Genomic DNA, 16,404 nt, shown 5'->3' with positions numbered 1-16,404 from the left:
GTATGTTAATGGAAATAACCACCTATTATTGCAGTCCCCATTCCTGTTACGAGTTATCTTTGAGTACTGTACTTTAAGTAGTCACAGTTTGCTCTGTTTATCAGTGTTTCAAGATATAGCAGAAATCTTTGAGGAAATCAGTTAGAAAGCTTTGAAAAGGCCTTAGGTTGCCATTGGTGAGCTTTTCATGATTTGGATTTAGCAGTACTCTTAGACCCTTATCTTATAAAGCTCCTTTCAATAAGCCTTGCTTGATTTATGGACTGGCAGGGCTTTTAGAACAGTTATTACATATTTGGAAATAAGCACAGATAATCTTGGTCAGTCTGATGGAAGGAGGCTTGGACTAGAAAACAGGACATCCATGCCCTTTTCAGCAATATGTTCTGTGATTCTGTGTATTAAGTTGCTACTTCTGGATTAATGAGTTTCTAGTATTTTTATTTCATAAATAATTTAATAAACATTTTTTTAAACAAGCTGTTTTCTGCATCTGGAATTCTCCTCTGCTACCCCTTCCCCTGCTCTCCTATCTCTTCTACTTCTTGTACCACTCCTCCTCCCCTTTCTCCTCCACCACCATCATCCCCCCATCTTAAACATGGGAAAATAGAAACATACTGTTAAAACAGTGTGTGGAGAAAAGATTTTGGCCAGAAATACTCCCCAAGTGGGAAGGTAAAGTAAATGAGTAGAATACTTTCCAAATTTGTGTATATGTTATAAATTACATATATATAAAATTACATATATTTTATAATGGAGAAGTGAACTTTTAATAAACAGGGTTTTTTGCCAACACATGTGGTGGTTCTAAATCTAATACATGAATATTTTTTGCTGACAGAAGTAATGTAACATATTTTATAGAAAGTAATGTAACATATCTTACAGAAGTTATGGTTACCCTAAAATCATTTCATGATTCAGCTATAAAAAGATACTTAGAATTGTATGCTTAATAAATGAAATGTGATGGAATGTTGAATCTGATTATTCTAGTAATACAAGGAGTTTTGTAAATGTGTTGATTGATTATAAACATATTATTTGAAGGCCACTTTCCTAGCTGTTGACGGTTGGCTCACTCATTTACTGCCAGGGAGCCCACCCAGGCTTCTTAAATTTACATTGAGGAGCATGCCAATTTTATATCTCATTTGAGCTAGCCATCTTGTAAATGGTGATGATGATTATCTTAAGGGGTCCCTGGTAAATAAGTTCACCACAATAGTAAAAATATTCAAAGAGCATTTCCTACTCTTAAGAAATCAATAATGTCTTCCAGAGGTCTCACCTACTTTTCACAAAATCATTTTCCATAGGTAAGCAAGCACGGAACCGTGATGTAGCAAATTGTGTGTGCTTTATAGTTACCATCCCCTTTATAGGAATGACCAACATAAATCTGAGAATGTTTTTGTTTTTGATGTAATCCATGAAGAAAATAATTTAACCTTCGTTTTATATGTTTTTGTGAAGGGATCAGTGCTTTGATTGAAATACCTAAGAACTGTGTTGTGGCAGCAGTTGGCAAAGAACTGAGTGAGTATGACTCTTTTTTTTCTTTTATTTCTTCTTTTTAAAAATTTTAAACTAGCCTTGTATACACATTTCAGAAAGACTAATTCAAGGGACATCTTTCCCGTCCCAGTCTTGGCCTCCTGGGATTGTCGAAGTGATGTGGAGCCCAAGACATTTTCAAGATCTTAGGTCAGTTTTTTACCACACTTGGTCTAGCATAGCCAAGTGGGCAAGGTAACCCTACTCCTCTGATGCTAGAGAAGGCCATTTACATTCCACAGTCCTCTCTGTTGCTGATCCACACTCATACACTTACTTAGCAAAAACTTTAGCCACATAAAACAACTATCAACATTCTGGAAACTAAAAGCTTGAGTTGGGAGTGTTGGAGGAGGATTATTTGGGGAGTTCACTAAGATAGGAACTGTGGCGGTTTTGCCTAAGGAAGCCAGAATGGGGCCCATTTTCTTGTGGGGGAGTTTATGCCATTTCCCTCAGACTAGTGGGACAGCAGAAGGAGGGATAGCAACAGGAATTTTGTAAATGTATTAACTGATTATAAACATGCAGTTTGAAGGACACTTTCTTAGCTGTTGACTGTTGACTAACTCATTTACTGACAGGAGCCTGCAGTAAAAAAAACCCTTCTATGTTCATTACCTTATGGATGAAATTTGGGTACTGAGAAGTGATAGAGTAAGCACACTTCTTAAAAGCTGCTTTTTTCTTGAAGAATTTTTGTAGCCCAGAGGGCATTTGCTATTACTTGTGCTGCTGCTTCTAGAGACCAGCCTTGAGATTTGCTATGACCATCAGTTGGCATGTTTGCAGATACCAGTGAGCCATGAGTTAATTGTTCACCATTTATAAACTGTTGTCTGCAGGCTCCACTGCTTTGCAGTCACATTTCTCTTTCTTCAACTGAACTTTCGGTGTGTAATCATGTCTGAGAAGTAATTTTCTAGACCCTATGCTTATTCTTTCTTTTCATAAAGTAATTTCTAAAGATATAATTCTGTGTTTAGTTTTTTTTTCTTTTTCCTTCCTTGCAGAAATTCAGTTTTCCCATGTTCTTTATTGACCTGGAAAGATGTCTAGCTTTTCCCTGCCTTTTTCCTCTGTGTCAATCACTTGTGTTTTGCTGGTTTTACTCTAACTCAGTGGTTCTTACATTTTAGTGTGCGTGAGAATGACTTGAGGACTTGTTAAAAACACAGATTACTGGGCCTTACTCCCAGAGTTCCTAATTCACTAATTCTGGAGTGGGGCCTGAGCTTCTGCGTTCTAACAGGTTCTCTGGTAGTGCTGAGGTTGCTGGTCTGGGACCATACTTTGAGGATGGCTGCTGTAAATATTTTGATCCACTTCTTTCCATCTCAGTACTGTTGCTCTATTCAGGTACTCATCTCCTCTTTTGCCTGCTCTGTTGTGATAGTCCCCTAACTTGTCTTCCTTCCTCTACTGCTTCTCAAATGCCTTCTCCTCTAGTTTAGTGCTTCCCAGATACATTTTCTAGTAGATGCTAGAGGGATCTATCTAAAATGCAGGCTTCAAGACGATACAGATGCACTTATTTGCAAAGCAGGAATAGAGACACAGAGGTAGAGAATGGATGTATGTATACGGAGCAGGGGGCGGGGGATGAATTGGGAGATTGGGATTGAAATATGTACACTATTGATGCTATGTATAAAGTAGATAACTAATGAGAACCTACTGTGTAGCACAGGGAACTCTACTCAGCTCTGTGGTGACCTAAATGGGAAGGAAATCCAAAAAAGAGGGGATATATGTATACGTATAGTTGTTTCACTGTGCTGTATAGCAGAAACTAAAACAACATTGTAAAACAACTATACTCCAGTAAAAATTAATTAAAAAAAAAAAAGCAAGCTTCAAAGCTTCAGTGGCTTCCGATTGCCTACATCAGTTTCTGAACTCTCAAATTTCTGATTAGTACAAAAGGTCAAACTTGTGGAGATCAACATAGAGTTGCCAGTTTTTATTCTGTTTAGTGAAAACATTAAAAATCCCAAACCAGAAACCAAACTACCATTTACCACCCTGATTTTATAAAAATAAGTTTTAAACAACAAAATATGAAGAACATGATCTCAGAAAAAAAGAATAGGACTTAAAATTGAATACATTTAGTTTTATAAAAAAAACTTATGTAGTCCTTATTTTTTCTCATTTTTGCTCCAGATGAAAGAAATCTTTGCCCTAGGGACCAATGTAAGGACACGAGTAGCCTACAAGTCCAAATTTTTCAACATATCAAATCATGCCCTCCATTATTTCCCTCCTGCTTCCTTTGAGTCCTGTATCACTTGCTTGTTAACACTGAATTGCCTGGGATTCCCCAACCTCTATGCCTTCATTTCTGTCGTCACCGTGTATTGGACTTGTCCTCCTACTTATTGTCCTCTTCGATCTGGCTAATTTCTAAAATAAGAGATTTTTATTGAATGAATTAGTGAATTCATTGAAATAATAATAAAAGCAACACTAATGCCTCAACGGAAGTTAGAATATTAGCTAAAAAAAAGGAAGAAATGAAAGTTGGTTTTATTCAGAAAATAATTTATAAAAAATACAAATATTCTTAAAAACGAGGTTCTGCATTTTACTTAGTGGGACCTTTATAAAATAAATATGTCGTGCCATTTTTCCTTATAAAAATAAGTTTTATTCCTTTAAATGTACTATCTTTTCTATTTCTAAGACTAAGCTTGTGCCCATGTACTTGGTTTTAAATGTTCCATACCAATTTCTCTTTTTCTTTTTTTTTTAAAATATTTATTTATTTATTTTTGGCTGTGTTGAGTCTTCGTTTCTGTGCGAGGGCTTTCTCTAGTTGCAGCAAGTGGGGGCCACTCTTCATCACGGTGCATAGGCCTCTCACTATTGCGGCCTCTCTTGTTGCGGAGCGCAGGCTCCAGACGTGCGGGCTCAGTAGTTGTGGCTCACGGGCCAAGTTGCTCCGCGGCATGTGGGATCTTCCCAGACCAGGGCTCGAACCCGTGTCCCCTGCATTAGCAGGCAGATTCTCAACCACTGCGCCACCAGGGAAGCCCCCCAATTTCTCTTTTTCTAATGTGAGGGTTCCTCTCAACAGGAAATAGAATTTCTGTGTGCACTAGCTGCAGTGACTTTGAGGCTTTTATTATCAATAGCTAAGCAAGGCTATCAGCTCTGAGTACTCATCCTGGTTCAGAAGTCCAGGATTTTTCTATTAATCCTTTTTTAGAATTGACTATTGCTTCTCTCTTTTTTTTTTTTTTTTTTTTTTTTTGTGGTACGCGGGCCTCTCACTGTTGTGGCCTCTCCCGTTGTAGAGCACAGGCTCCAGATGCGCAGGCTCAGCGGCTCAGCTGCTCCGCGGCATGTGGGATCTTCCTGGACCGGGGCACGAACCCGTGTCCCCTGCATCGGCAGGCGGACTCTCAAGCACTGTGCCACCAGGGAAGCCCTATTGCTTCTCTTTTATCTTCTGATCTAATTCATATTTGTTTTATTTCCTCGAAGTTATTACATATGTGACCCTGGTGAATACTTGTCTATAGAGACTATATTTATGGACTCACTGAGCAGTTTCACATTATCTTTTGTACTTTGCATTTTTTTGTTCAGAGGCTTCACGGTTGGTAGTGGGTTTAGAAGAGTTTTAATAAAGGAACAGAGCTCTGAGGACACACTCACTTGGGATTTTAGTAGATCATTTCAAACATCTCAAGCATTTGAAAGAAATATTTTAAAGTAGTATGAGCAAGGCTGTCTTTGGAGATGGGTTTTTCAGTATTTTAGGTATTTCTCACTTAATTAAATGCTAGCTTTTTGAGCAGAAATATAACTTTAATCTTTGACCATTTTAATAAAATTATATCTGTCTTTTCATTTAGTAATTTTCAGGCTGGTAGCACCCACAGAGGGATCACTAGGATGGGATATTCTTCAAGTTAAGCGCCTCCTTGATCACCAGGATAATATTCTCTCACTGGTTAATGTCAATGGTAAGCTCATTGTGTACATGTTGATATTATGTAAAAATTTTTAAACTTTTTAACCTGATTTGAACTTTAGTCTTGTTTTGTTCTAGAATTCTGGAATTACCATGATGAAAATAATGCTATTAATTAGTAGGGATTGGCAGTCTTTTATTTTCTGAGGTTTAAACCAGTGGAATTCATCAAGTTTCATAGATTGTTAGGTCTTAGATTTAGGCACAAGGGGAAGAATAGAGTTGGGCAGAGAAAAGGGATGACGGAGGAGAGAGCATACTAACCTCAGGTGCTGCTTGGTAGCTGTGGGATGATTGTTGTAGGCTATCAGTACTAATGCTTGGTAGCATTTTGACTTTTTTTTTTTTTTTTTGTGGTATGCGGGCCTCTCACTGCTGTGGCCTCTCCCGTTGTGGAACACAGGCTCCGGACACACAGGCTCAGTGGCCATGGCTCACAGGCCCAGCCGCCCCGCGGCATGTGGGATCTTCCCGGACCGGGGCATGAACCCGTGTCCCCTGCATCGGCAGGCGGACTCTCAACCACTGTGCTACTAGGGAAGCCCAACATTTTGACTTTTTTGCCAAATGGTCTTGGCTAGTTTCTCTTTTGAAGATCACACAGTACAAATTATATAGCACTCTACTTACAGTAGAATGAGCTGGATTCAAGCCAGTTGTAATTATGATTGAAGAGTCAGAGAATAACACCAAACTAGAGGTCTGCAGAAAATGGGTCATATCTGCCCTTCCTCATGGATGTGTGTGTTGGTTTTTTTTTTTTTTTTTTACTTTTTGGCCGCATGGCATGTGGGATCTTAGTTCCCCGACCAGGGATTGAACCACCCCCCCCTGCAGTGGAAGCACACAGTCCTAACCACTGGACTGCCGGGGAAGTCCTGCCAGACTTTCTATTTGGCTTTATAATGATTTTAATGAGTTAGCTCCTGTGAGCCGAACCTGACATCAGATGACAGGATAGGATCACAGACCACAAATCCTGGGATTTAGCTACTTCACTTTCAAATAAAGTGACACCTTATATCATCAGAGCTTTCCTGGGTGATCTGTGTTCTGAGGTCAGATGGGAAGGACTCCTGGGTGGATTCAGTTTGATAGTCTGGAGGACACTATAATAGGGTCCTGTAAGGATGCCATGAATATGATGTTGTAAGGGGACTGGACTGCACCCCCTGATCTCAGATCTGGGTTGGCTGTTTTTGAGCAATACTTTGTAGAAACATGAGGCAGAGGGAAAGGGGAACAGACAGCACTAAGTGTAGTCTCCATTTGTATGCTGTTCAGTCACATTTTCAGATACATCAGTGAGAATGTCCCTTCCAGTTCCAAAATTTTCCTCTCCAATAGCCATTTGCTTGTTCAACCCAGCTGCAAGTCTTTCTGACTAGATTGTCTATATGATAGAAATAATAATATTAGGAGCACCACTTTGGGGGCTCCTTTTCTTTTAGCCATGATGGCAGCACAAAAGGCAGGTTCTTACTTGGAAGTTCCTCTGACACTGAGCCAGAGAAGCTCCAAGGCCCTAAAGCTGTTGAGAAAAGCACAGCAGTGTTTTGGCCATTACAGTGGTCATGCCTAGTTGTCCCATTTTAGAAGTGAAGCATTGGTACCAGGACCTGGCATGTTTCCTTAATGAAGGTGATGGGATGTTCCTGAGGTAGCCTTAACCTCATGGCACTTCTTTTGCTGTGTGATGTACAGAGAAGCTTATAACAGTTTAACCAAGAAAGCTTTCTTCAAGTATTTCTTTGCCAGATTTTTAAGGGAAGGAAAATGGAAAGCTAAAGCAAAAAAAAAAAATTGTTAATAAAAATTACAGAAAACCCCTAGTGTTTTTTAGTTTATAAATTCCATGATTATAAAATTACACTACAGACTATAAGTAAGCCAAAAGCATATTTAAGAATCATATATGGACAAGTAGTCTGGTAAAATTTGAGAATGATATTGTGACAGTCTTACCTCGTATATAGATGCGTCTGCCATGCTGCAGGTTTTGGCAATCCTGAAATGATTATGTTGTACAAGTCCCAGTTCCACTTTCAGCCCTGCTTCTTTATCCCCACCAATTACCAATTAAAGATGTGGCCAGTTACTGGGTTTATAGCTCACAGGAAAAGTGCATTTTCATTGAGGAGGCCCTAGGGCAACCTTAGAATGGTACAACAGAGAACTCCTACAAATGTGGATAATGAATACCAGGTTTGCCAGTGAGGTCTGAATGCCTGTGCAGAGATTTTCTAAGACAGACATACAAGATAACCTTGCTTATCTCTTCTGGCAAAAGGCTCTGGGTGCTGCTTCTTTATTTTATTCCTTTTCTTGTTTTGTACTGACAGCATGTTATGGTAGTCACAAAGTATTAGTACTTCTGAGGGATGGGTAGACAGGTATCAGGTGAGATGTTCATACTAAGTGACTTTTGATAATTGCATAGGATGAAAATCCATCCCTATATATAAAACACATCGAGGTTGTTTGGTGTGAAACATTTTGAATGACTAGTTTGGGATAATTTACATAGCAAACTGTACTGACTCAGGTCAGTGCCAGCATTTTATTTTTAGTGAAAAATTCTAACTGGGCTCAGGTACTTTGCTATTACATAGATGAATTACAGACACTTGGAGGAAATCAGAGCAGGCAGCTGTGTGGTCTCAGTAGGTTAACTCTATTATAATGACGCATGCAGAATTGGAATCTAGAAGGATCTTCGCTTGTTACCGTCTCTGGGTCTTTTGTAGTTTGAGTGAGATTGGAAAGAGGAGGGAAAGGGATGGAAAAGAAGGTCATGGAAAGATTACTACTGTCTTAACTTTCCCACTATTAGAACTAGGAGCCTGTTTCTCTCCACAGATGAGAAATGAACTTAATTCTTCACAGAGAGAATTCTATAGAGTCTGTTAATAAACTATATAGAAATTGGATTTGGAACCAAGACAAAATAATATTTACCTGTATGATTGCTGATAATTCTTTATTTCTATGAGATTGTTCATCTAGTTATTAGAGATTTCTGTCCTGCTGGTTTATTTGATAAATGGGATAATTAAATCATAATTACTCATCCATGTATTTCTAAATTACAAGTAACTGGATGTTTTAATACCATTAATATGGAATAATACCAGGGGCTGAAAATAATACCAGGGACTCAAAGATAACATTTGATGTCTTTTTAAAATGGCTACACATTATTTAATTTGATTTTTACAATCATCTTCATTTAATGCTTGAGAAATCTAAGATAGAAAAAGATCAAATGACTTTCTGAAGACCAACCACATGGCTAGTAACAGGCAGAGCCAAAATTAAAACTAGAGTTTCTAGACTCACAGTGCATTGTTCTGTTCCTCCTAAATATAAAGGAATTAAAATAAATTGCATTTCTTTAAGATAGTTTTTAGTCTCAGCAGTTGTACATTTTCTATTAAATGTATAATTTGTCAACTGTCTTAGTTGGCCCACTAATTTCATTTTTATTAAAGGTTTTAAAAACTTGTTATTGTGCAAATAATACATATGAGGAAACAGAAACATAAAAATGTAAAAATGAAAATGAAAATCATCCTACCATACAGCATTAAGTACAGGTTCATATCCTTCTAAGTGTTTTTCTGGGTGTATATATGTATGTATATGTGTATACATATGGTGTGCTTTTTGTAACAGTATGTCATGAATATATTTCTGTATTAATATAACATACTTTTACAACTTAGTTTTCAATAACAGCATAACTATTTCATTTCGTGGATGTTATTTATTTATTCGATCCCCAGTTAGATACCTTTAGATTTTTAATACTATGTGTAACAGCCTTGTCACATATGTCTTTTATGTACTTTCCTCAGGATAAATTCCTAGAAGTGGAATTGTTAGATCAATGGGTTTACAACTTTTTAAGGTTTTGATGTATATTACCAAGGATTGCAAAGATCACACCCGTTTATACTAGGGCATGAATAGTACGTGAGTGTGCTGATTCCTTATGCTTTTGCCGGCATCGGGCGTTTTCGTGTTTTAAAATAATCTTTCCCGATTTGCAAGTCAGTAAATAGTATCTCATTGCTTTTAGATGTCTTTGATTATTAGGGAATTGAACGTCTTTTCACATGTTTACTGGCCATTTGTATTTCTTGTTTTGCCAGTTCAGGTCCTTTGCCCATTTTTCTGCTGGAGTGCTTATCTTGTTCTTAGTGATTTCTAAGAAGTGCTTATGTATCAAGTATAATCAACCTATTTCGACATCTAAATTGCAGACTTTTCCCAGAGTTTTGTCATTTAAATGTATGATTTGGGGGGGACTTCCCTGGCGGTCCAGTGGTTAAGACTTCCCTTTCCAATGCAAGGGGTGTGGGTTTGATCCCTGGTCAGGGAGATTAAGATCCCACCCACATGCCTTGAGGCCAAAAAACCAAAACATAAAACAGAAGCAATTTTGTAACAAATTCAATAAAAACTTAAAAAACGGTCCACATCAAAAAAATCTTTAAAAATAAAGTATGATTTTGTGCTAAGCAGGTGTTTACTCATATCTCTTTCCCCAGCCTCCAGTCTGTCTCCTTGAGAAGTCTTTTAGCACTCCATATTCATAAAACATTCACCTTTATTTTCCTCAGTTCTTTAAATACCTTTAATGTTTTAATCTGTTTGAAACTTATTTTGGTATATGTGAAATAACAGAAAATATATATGTTGGTCGTTGCCCCCAGTTCCTGGCACAGAGTTCCTTAAAACTCTTGTAATTGCCCAAGAGATAAGAGCACAAGGAACATCTTTTGTTCTAATATTTGGTCTAATATTTCCTGACAGAGCTCCTTGGAATTTCCTGGGTGATAGGAGTGTCTTTTGTTCTAATGAGGCTACTCTTTCTTGATGGGCTCCTGGATGGGGGCTGGTCACCAGAAAGACCAAGCTATTATTAGAAGCTTAGAATTTCTGGCCACTGGCCACCCGCCCCCGCGGCAATTCTCCAGAGAGGGGAGAGGGGCTGGACGTGGAGTTAGTCATCGATCATGCCTATGTGATGAAGTTTCCATAAAAATCCCAACAGTACGGGGTTCAGAGAGCTTCTGAGTTGCCAAACACGTGGAGGTGCTGGGAGAGCAGCATGCTCAGAGAGGGCATGCGTGCTCTGCGATCCTTCCCACATACCTTGCCCTGTGCATCTCCTCCATCTGGATGTTCATCTGTATCCTTTATCATATCCTTGTATAATAAAGTAAGTAAACTTTTCCTGAGTTCTGTGAGCCATTCTAGCAAATTAACTGAACCTGATGAGGGGATGTGGGACTCTTCGATTTATAGCCAGTTGGTCAGAAACACAGGTAACAACCTGGATTTGCAGTTAGTATCTGAAGTGGGAGAAGTCTTGCAGGACTGAGTCCTTAATTTGTGGGATCTGACACTATCTCCAGGTAGACAGTGTCAAAGTTGAGTTGAATTGTAGGGACACTCAGCTGGTGTCGCAGAATTGCCTGGTGTGGGAAAACCCCACGCATCTGGTGTCAGGCATGTGGTGAATGTGGGAGTAAAGGAGAAACAGAAGTGTAGCTTCTCTTCACTGTGTATGATCCAAGGTAAGGTTCTTTTGTTTTTATTCCCCAAATACTTAACCAAATAGTCCAGCATGAGGTATTTCTTTCTTTGCTGAATTGAAATGCAATCATTATCACATACTAAATTTCTATGTAAGCTTGAGTCTATTTCTGATAATCTTCCTGTTTGGCTTGTCTAGTTACCTCACTGTTCTAAACATTGTGATTTTATAGAGCAATACTACTGGGCAGTTCATTCATTTTTATGTTTAGCTTAGGTAAATGGTCAATAATGAGACATCTATGAACTCTGCCTAGATTTGAGTTTTGTAACTGGCTCCCATGTTGGAGAGCTCATCATCTGGGATATCCTGGACTGGACTGTGCAGGCCTGTGAACGCAACTTCTGGGACCCATCTCCACAGCTGGACACTCAGCAAGAAATAAAACTCTGTCAAAAGCCAAATGACGTTTCTATTCATCATTTCACATGGGATGAAGAGGTAAAAAAAAAAAAATTGAGAAAAATATCTATAATCTTGTCTCTTTTAATAAACCGTTTCTAATTTTAAAAATTTAATCTCATGATCCTATAGAAAGTTATCATTCCGTGTGTTCACGTTGTGCTCTAAAATGTTTTGATATTTTTCAAAGATTGCATCACTTGCTTTAAAAAAGAATTTTAATCTTAGCTCTTATCTTTGAGGCAAGGAAGTGATTAAATGGCCACAGATTTAAAAACCCTATTGAAATTTTGAGTTGGATTAAATATTCCCACAGGATTTGAGGATAATGCTTAAAATTGTTCTAAGAAACACTTTGAGAAAGAATCCTTTTGAAGATTCTGATGCTTTCCCGGAGCAGTAAAGGAAATTAAAAATTTCAGGAATGCCTTTCTTTTAGTCTTCTGGCATCATGGGGCAAGATGATTGTGTGAGAATTATTGACTTCAATCCTTTAGGCCTTGGCAGTGATGCTCTTGAAGCACTTTACATCCTTTTTTCCAGTAGTAGATTAGTACCAATGGATTTCTGAATCTTGGCTCTGATCTGAACATCTCTTCTTTTAGCTTCAGGGGCTCAGAAAATGTTTAAAATGAGTGTTCCTTTTCTAACTATAATCACAAGAAATGTTTGAGTTATAAACTTTGAGGAGAGGGGTTAGAGGAGGCTTTTACCTCACTTTATTTTGTGCCTTCCTGTACTGTTTAAATCTTCTAATTGTATGTGTTTTGTTATTTTTATTTAAAAATTCAGTAATAGTGTTCTGGATGGGGAGAGCATGGTCTGTTTTTTTGTTTTTGTTTTGGCTTTCTTTGCACCTCTCTTACCTTAAAAACAAAACAAAACTAAAACAGAGTAGGGTAAGAATAGGTTAAAGAACACTATTATACCTAAAGATTAAGTTTCTTTATATCCCAATTTTATTTTTTTTTAAAGTAAATATGATAAAAGACAGTAGTCTCAGAAAAGATGGAAACTATCTCTAAGAGTTGTAGCCCTAAAAATTTTATATGTATATATATTTTTATCTTTCTTTTTTAAAAAATTAATTATTTATTTAGTTTTGGCTGTGTTGGGTCTTCCTGTTGCGTGCAGGCTTTTCTCTAGTTGCGGTGAGCAGGGGCTACTCTTCAGTTGTGGTGCGCGGGCTTCTCATCGCGGTGGCTTCTCTTGTTGCCGAGCACGGGCTCCAGGCGTGCGGGCTCAGTTGCTGTGGCTCAGCCTGCTCCAGAGTGCAGGCTCAGCAGTTGTGGCGCACGGGCTTAGTTGCTCCGCGGCATGTGGGATCGTCCCAGACCAGGGATCGAACCTGTGTCCCCTGTGTTGTCAGGCGGATTCTTAACCACTGTGCCACCAGGGAAGTCCGTATATATTTTTAATTTGATACCTTTTTCTCACTTTTGTAAAAGTGTTTAAAGTTTTGCATTTTGTACTGTTTAATCTTAAAATTTTCGATTGGTGTTATTAACTGCTATAAATGCTTAATAAAGCATTAATAAAGCACTCACTTTTCCCTAATTTTCTTTGTTTTATCGGAGTTTTTTTCTTTCTGCAGGAGGGCCATTCATTGTTGATGACAAGTGATTGATAGAGTGATTCTGTTGAGTAAAGGCTGCCCCAAAGCTTATTAATTCTCTAGTTGTGTTGGTAATTTTCTTTGTGACTTTGGATAAATCATTTAAACTCTGCACAGATTTCCTGGTCCATATAACTAGTTTCTGAGGTTTCTCTGCATTGAATGTCACCCAGGGCACTAGATTTTAGCAAGTTGTCTAGTTGTTCTCATTAATGCTTATGGCACTGGTCTTCAGCTTGCATTGCTACATGCAGAATACCAATCCTGAGGGTCAAGGGGATCATTCCAGATTTAAACTCTGGTAAGCCTTGGGGGGCATGTTTTGGTCGAGATACTGTAGGTCTGAGTTGGCGTTGTAGCCTTTGAGGCTGCATGAGAAGTATTCTTTGGTGAGAACAGGTAGGCAAGAAAAAAAGGATTTTTGAAAGGTCTTTCTTACTGGCATACCAACTGAGTAAGAATGAATGATTCTAAGACAAGAGCTACCAGAAGTCTAGTGACTTGCAAAATAATTTTGGAAGTTAGGTGGTATGGTATGAGGCAAGAGTAAGGGACTGGAGTAACATGACCTGGATTCTAATATCGAACTCTCACGTCTTAATTTTTGTGTGATATTGATCTTTTTTTATTTTGACTTATTATTCTGGAAAATAGCTTTTCCTACATTAATGAGATGTTGTGAGGTTGAAGTAAGGTAAATATTGGTGAAAGTACTTTCAAAAGATTAAAGGTGCTTTAGTAAAAAGGTGTTTCTAATACTACATTTGGAAAAATGTTTTTGTGAAGCCACTGTATATATGCCACTATAGCATATGCTTTTTTGTATCCTTTATAGGTCTTGTGACGCTTAAGATGTGGAGTGCAAGTAATTTTGCTTACATTTTTCAGGCAAAGGAAGCTAAGTAGTTTTCCCAAGGATATAGTATTATGTGGATGAAAACCTAGATTGTACCTCAGCAGCTCCACCTCCACTGCAGGCCAGTCTGTCAGCCACAGCTCCTTTCTCTGTCACATTTCAAAGAGGAAGAAAGCGATGCTGTGGGGTATAATATACAAAGCTTTCTCTGTATTAGCAGTTGTGTCCTTCCACCTTCTAAATGCTGAGCTTTCCTTTGTGCTTTGATATTTTTGGATTTCAGAGGGCAGTACAATAATTTGGGCTGAAGGCTAGGAATAGGGAAGGTAACAATGGCTTTCTGATCTCACACCAGGCCTGGAAATCTATTACACCAGGTAGTGGTAAGTACTAGTTTTATGCCCATTACTGAACTTCCCCCCTCCCCCCCCCAGAATGTATTTGTTGCAGTTGGAAGGGGTTTATACGTGTATAACCTTCAAATGAAGCGTGTGATTGCCTGCCAGAAAACTGCACATGACTCCAATGTCCTGCATGTTGCCAAACTTCCAAACAGGTACAAGTTTCCGTCAGTTCTGTAACAGGTGAAAGAAATGCATAGTTCCCAGGGCCACCAGTGTAATTTTTCAAGGGGCAAAGTCACCTGGCTCCGTGGCTTGACCTGTTATGTTCTTTTGGAAATGGAGAATACCCCATGGCTATCTTAGCAGAAGAGTTGGTGGCATTATATTATGAAATCTACAAGAAGCAAGGTTCAAATGAATTACATTGAATTTCATTATAAGAAGAGATAATTTAAAATTCGGTATTTATTTTAAAAGATAAAAGACTTTTGGGCACTGACTGTGTACTAATTTTTCTTTTTATATTATTTTCCACAAACCCACCTTTTTGGTGGTGGTGTTTGATTACGGCTACAATTAAATGGTAGTCTCCTGTTGGCTAAGGCTACCAACTGAGGGCTTTCCCCTCAGGGTAGATTTGGCTGTTGAGTTTCTAGGGATGAATTATATGAAGGAAATAGAATTATTTTCTATGCAGGATACTTTTAGAGTGAGAGGCGCCCTGAGAAGAGATACAGTGAGAGGAAGGAATGAGACTTCTCAGGATATTGTGAAACTGTAATTCGTAACCTGTTTCCTGAATGCATTTTTAAAAATGGAAATGATACATATTTATAACATTTGAACCAATGTAACAGTATAATGTGTGCCTTTCTTGAGGAGTGCTTTTACTTTGCATTGTAAAGCCATATTGATAAATTGTGATTTTTATTGGCTCCTGCCAAGAGCTGAATAAAAGCAGTTGCGGGCTCCACTGATTTCTTTCACTGCAAATTTAGCATAGGCCTTCCATGGTGCTCTTTTTATCACTGATTTTCTCTTCTGACAGGCAGTTAATCTCATGCTCAGAAGATGGAAGTGTACGCATTTGGGAGTTACGAGAAAAACAGCAGCTTGCAGCTGAACCTGTACCAACAGGTGAGTATCTTTTCTCAGAAAGGTAGTCTTGCTTTTTTTTTTTTCTCATATGCAAGACAGAAGAAAGGCAGTGGTATGTAACCACAAAATAATATACAGTGTGCTCCAAAGAAGCATCAGATGTTTACATGAAGCATTTGGTAATTGGGACCTAGGGTTCACATTTAAATATTGCTTTACTGTAGAACTACCTGTTTATTTCAGTTCAAGTCAACTAGGATTTTTTTGTTTTGAGGGGAAACTATTATTCCTGGTAATCTGACTGACTAAATGGCCTAATGAACTATTTACTCATTTATATTGTCTGTAATTATGTCTGGTATACAGACAGAATTTGTATCATCAGGTGTCAAAGTTCTTTCAGCCTTAAAGCATTATCATTAACATAGAACTCAATTTATTTATAAACATTTTTGTATTTTTATCATCTCATGAACTCTTTGATTTTCAGGTGTTTGATTTGAAAAACAAAATCCCTGTTAGTTAGCAGCCTTTGCATAAGAAATCAGATGCTGGTACCCCTGGAATTTCTTCTGGTTATTTGAAGTCATAGGGCATTGCTCTGGGACATCCCTATGTTGCTTTTTGCCTACCCTTTATTGATAAATCTGAGTTGTGACCTCCCCCACCCCCACCCCACCTCATTGCCATTCAGGCCTTTCATTGCTCTCCTCTTTGATTCCCATTGCCTTTTCCTCACGTTAACACACCTTCACCAGTGCGTGAGTAGGGACAATAAAAAGAGATGAGCAACAAACCTGGGTAGCTAAGAGGAAACAAAGTAACATATTTAAAAAACCCTAGCATAGTACCCGGTACCAGCCGCTCACTTAGCCCTTGACTAAAATAAGTGGGGAACACTTTTTGCATTTAAGTTGTTTTTCTGATCTTAGATTATTA

General features: G+C 38.3%; 1 protein-coding gene across 1 annotated transcript in view; it reads left to right on the top strand.

Moving 5' to 3' along the window:
- WDR41 (WD repeat domain 41) overlaps window positions 1-16,404 on the top strand; it is a 44,346-nt gene that overhangs the window by 24,741 nt on the left and 3,201 nt on the right. The window contains 5 exon segments of the mRNA XM_065874834.1: window positions 1,483-1,545; window positions 5,427-5,537; window positions 11,407-11,591; window positions 14,458-14,579; window positions 15,416-15,504. Of these exon segments, the coding sequence (XP_065730906.1) occupies window positions 1,483-1,545; window positions 5,427-5,537; window positions 11,407-11,591; window positions 14,458-14,579; window positions 15,416-15,504 (570 nt within the window).

Source organism: Phocoena phocoena, chromosome 3 (assembly GCF_963924675.1).
Source record: "Phocoena phocoena chromosome 3, mPhoPho1.1, whole genome shotgun sequence".
Lineage (NCBI taxonomy): Eukaryota > Metazoa > Chordata > Mammalia > Artiodactyla > Phocoenidae > Phocoena > Phocoena phocoena.
This window is presented reverse-complemented; position numbering and strand designations above follow the sequence as displayed.